This window comes from Raphanus sativus, chromosome 3 (assembly GCF_000801105.2).
Source record: "Raphanus sativus cultivar WK10039 chromosome 3, ASM80110v3, whole genome shotgun sequence".
NCBI lineage: Eukaryota > Viridiplantae > Streptophyta > Magnoliopsida > Brassicales > Brassicaceae > Raphanus > Raphanus sativus.
This window is the reverse complement of record NC_079513.1, coordinates 2,869,669-2,873,696: the sequence shown is the minus strand read 5'-3', so window position 1 is coordinate 2,873,696 and position 4,028 is coordinate 2,869,669. Positions and strand designations below refer to the sequence as shown.

General features: G+C 33.3%; 1 protein-coding gene across 1 annotated transcript; it reads left to right on the top strand.

Annotated features, from left to right (window-relative positions):
* The first annotated feature begins 1,102 nt into the window (after positions 1-1,102).
* Positions 1,103-1,984, top strand: LOC108846476 (uncharacterized). Its single transcript, XM_018619705.2, has one exon. It carries the CDS (start codon positions 1,163-1,165, stop codon positions 1,778-1,780), a length of 618 nt encoding a protein of 205 aa, XP_018475207.1. The 5' UTR covers positions 1,103-1,162; the 3' UTR covers positions 1,781-1,984.
* Positions 1,985-4,028: the final 2,044 nt, after the last annotated feature.

The window sequence follows — 4,028 nt, the reverse complement described above, 5'->3', positions numbered from 1 at the left end:
TTGGGGGCGTGACAAGTTATTTGGTTCATATATGATCTTAATTTATATATATATATATATAGGATTTAGTGAATCGATTACCGCCGTAGTAACCAACAAAACTCTTCACCTAACTATTGTTACACCATTAGAATTTATCAATCTAACTCTTACTTCACTTTTTATTAATTACTTTTAAGTTTTAATACACGAGAAGACTTTCTTTAGAAGACGTTCGGAAGATTTCTAGAAGACTTCGATATAGGCGGAAAACTCAAATTCTTTTAAAATTTAAGCGGAAACCATAAATTCTACTAAAATTCTACTAAAATTTAGGCTCGATATGTGAGTCTTCCAGACCATTAATCAAATAACTAAGCAAAAAACACTTCAATAATTTAAAAGATATTTTGAAAGTGTTTAAATCAAATTATTAGATAGTCACTAAACACATATATGTCAAATTAAAAAAAATGATAAGATTTCAAAATTTTACCCTAAAAATATCAACGATACTACATAATATATTACCAAATCCTAAACCAAAGACTATCATGACTCAATCTACATTCACTCATCTATGTTAAAAAAATAATTTAATTTTAGTAAAACTAAATTTGCACCATTTACAATTATTTATTATTACATGATTTCAATTTTTTCCATCAAAATATTTTTTATAATTTCTTAAAATTATTTTAAAGATCTGCTGTATGAGAAGATTTATAAAACTTTAAATATTTTTATAAAATTTAGAAATGTTTATAATTATAAAGAAGTCTTTTCACGCGGAATGTTATAATAATAAAACCCAATACAAATTTTTTGTTTGGTCATAACAAAGTTGTTATAATTTCACTAGTCTTTTAGGTTAATTTTGCATTTGATTGAATTTATGGTACAATTTTGTATTCAAAATCAAATTTTGTATCCAAAATCAAATTTTAAATCATTTTGACAATTTTTTCCCATAAAATTATTTGTAGAATTTATATATCCTGATATTTAATATCAAGTAAATATAATATATTTTTTGTAAGAATATAATATTATCCAATTGCGATACGGAAGAAGCTGAATAGCTTTTAAACCCCTGCTATACACAAATTCCAAACAGTCTCTATCTCCCTCTCTTTTTCTCTCGCTATTGGATCTTTCATCTAAGTGACTAACCGAATCACTAATGAGTGAACTCAGTCTTGAAACCCATCATGTTCATGCCACACCTGCGTCACCAGAGACGACGACATTCCTCGATTTGCTCCGACTCCAGATGGACAGCCACGATCACACCAGGAGAAAGAAACGTACTCTCAAGGAACGGCTAGGATTTAAACGAATCGGATGCTGTGGGCCCGCTTGGGGACTACGGTTAACCAATAACACTCGCGCTAGAGAGAGAGACGAACCATTCGAAACCGGACTCGTTCCCGAGTTGGATCATGTAACGGGTCGAATGAATCTTGCAACGGCGTTAGCTGCGGAGAGGCATCATTACCAAAGAGAACCAACGGCATCATCTGGTAGTTCGACGCCGTTACCAGTGTCGTTAATGAGATTGCTCGAGGAAACGGCGGAGAGAGTTGTCGTCGAAGGGAAGGAAACGGAGAGAGTAACGGCGTCGTCGACGGTTAAAGGGAATGATTCAGTGTGCTGCGTGTGCATGGGAAGGAAGAAAGGCGCGGCGTTTATCCCATGTGGACACACTTTTTGCAGAGTGTGCTCTCGAGAGGTGTGGCTGAATCGAGGATCGTGTCCCCTCTGTAACCGTCCGATCATCGAGATCCTCGACATTTATTGAGAATTTAATTGTGCACGTGACTTCAGTGATGGTGGTGCGTCTAGAGATTCACGCGAGTGTTAACTACGTTTTCTATGTTTCCCTTATTGGAAATTGGAATAAATATTATTGAAGTTCAAAAGTAAAACTATACTCTAGCATGTCATGTCGTAGTCTTTGGTTCGAACATTAGTTGTCGTAGTGTTTGGTTCGAACATTAGTTACAGCCTTACAGGCTTGTAGCCATCTCATGATCCTCTTGAAGTTCTTTTTTTTGGTAAAATGTTGAGATCCTTTTCCTTTACGAAAATGTATACCAATACATTAGATATTGTTTAGGCTAGGGGTGGAAAAAAAAAAACGAACCGGCAAACCGAACCTATCGAACCAAACCGAGTCAAAACCGAACCAAACTAGTTATGGTTTATTTCAGTTGGAAAATTCTAGAACCGAATTAACCGAACCGAACCGAAACTGAATCCATAAAATAACCGAAGTGCTACTCCTATTGCTTATAGTATTTATATTAGGTTCAAAGATAATAATTTAAAATAAGTAAATTATATTTTAATGTTTGGTTTTACGTTTAAACACAAAGAAATTATTGATTTAATTCTATATTGGATTTAGTTCACATAATTTATTTTTTATTTTCACCAACACGGTGATTTCATGACTATGTGTTGATGTTTCAAAACATGATTTCTTTTAAAAAAACTAAACTAAGAAAATTCGATTAAACCGAACCAAAACACAAACCGAACCGAATACAAACCGAAACGAACTAAACTAAATATGGTTTACTTCAACTTGAAAATTTTTAGAACCGAATTAACCAAACCGAACCTGAACCGAACTGCTAAAATAACCGAAGTGTTCACCCCTAGTTTAGGCTCTCAAATCAAGCATTTATTTCTGTCGACTGAATAAAAGAAATCATGTGATTCGTCTTGAAAAAACAATAACACAACCAATTTAATCATGTGAGGAAATGAATTGAATGAAAAAAAAAACTGAAAGTGGTTACCTCATCAAATAAGTGGGGAAGTATCTTATGCATCTTACAAGAAGTGGATTTCTTAGAATGGAGTTGCTTAAACTCATCAGTAATCCTGTTGATCAATCAAGTTGGTCTCGCACTTGAAGAACCCAAAGCTTGGATTGTGACACGGAAAATAACATTACATTGAACATCTTAAACTGAATATTGGTGCTAAATGTATGTAAAAAAGACTAAAACTATGAAAATAAACAATTTTTACAAAGTGATGTATGTGAAGTGACTTTCGAGGAATGTTTTATAAATGTATATATGTTATGAAATTTACAATAATTTAGGATACTAACACATGTAGATCCATCTGAGTTGTTAGGAGTTATTTATCGATTAGTTTCTGAATTTCTGATACAAAGAATTTAATCACAAAGTTTCAGGTTTCTAATCAGTATATTTTGAATGGAAAACGTATTCCGCAAATTTCATTATCAATCGGAGAGGTTTACAGTAGGGTTATCTTACACCATTGCAAACCTCTAGGGGATAATGAAATTTGTGGTTATCTTCCCTTTTGTATCCAGCCAAGCTTGTTTGTTTCCTTTTGTTATAATAATATCCTCAATCTCATTTTATTTTTCTATGTAAAATAGATTTTAAAGTAAAAGATGTCCGTTGACCAAAAAAAAAGTAAAAGATGTCCAATACAATTCTATTTCTATTTGATAATAGAGTATGAAATAAGTTTACTGTATTAATAGAATAATTCATTTTCTGGTTAATCAATTTACTTTTATTTAGGTTTTTGGGCTTTGTAATTTTTAGTTTCTGTTTTTCGGGCTGGTCTTGTAATGGTTTTGGGCCTGTTGTTAATAAAATCTCCTTAGATGGCAGAAAAAAAAATCAATCTACTTTTATTATAAAATATATACAACTAGAGTTGAACAAACTCTATTATAAAATTAATTTATTTTCAAAAATATAGAATGGAATATTGGACATGATCTAATACTAACAAAACTGACATAGAAAACATAATTACAATAAAATGATAGAAAGTGTTTTGATAACTTGATTGTTGATAGTTCACAGAAGCCGTAAAGAAACCTCCCAGGCCCGCTTCCCGAGGAGAGTTGCCTCCATGGATCTTCATCGTTGCAGCATCGCCGATCAACCTCCCTTTCCATGAAGCTGCTCCTCTCCTCCTCCATGACTTCGATGGCCTTCGCTCCTCCGCCGTTCCGATCCAGACCTCCTCCCGACCTTACGCTGCGT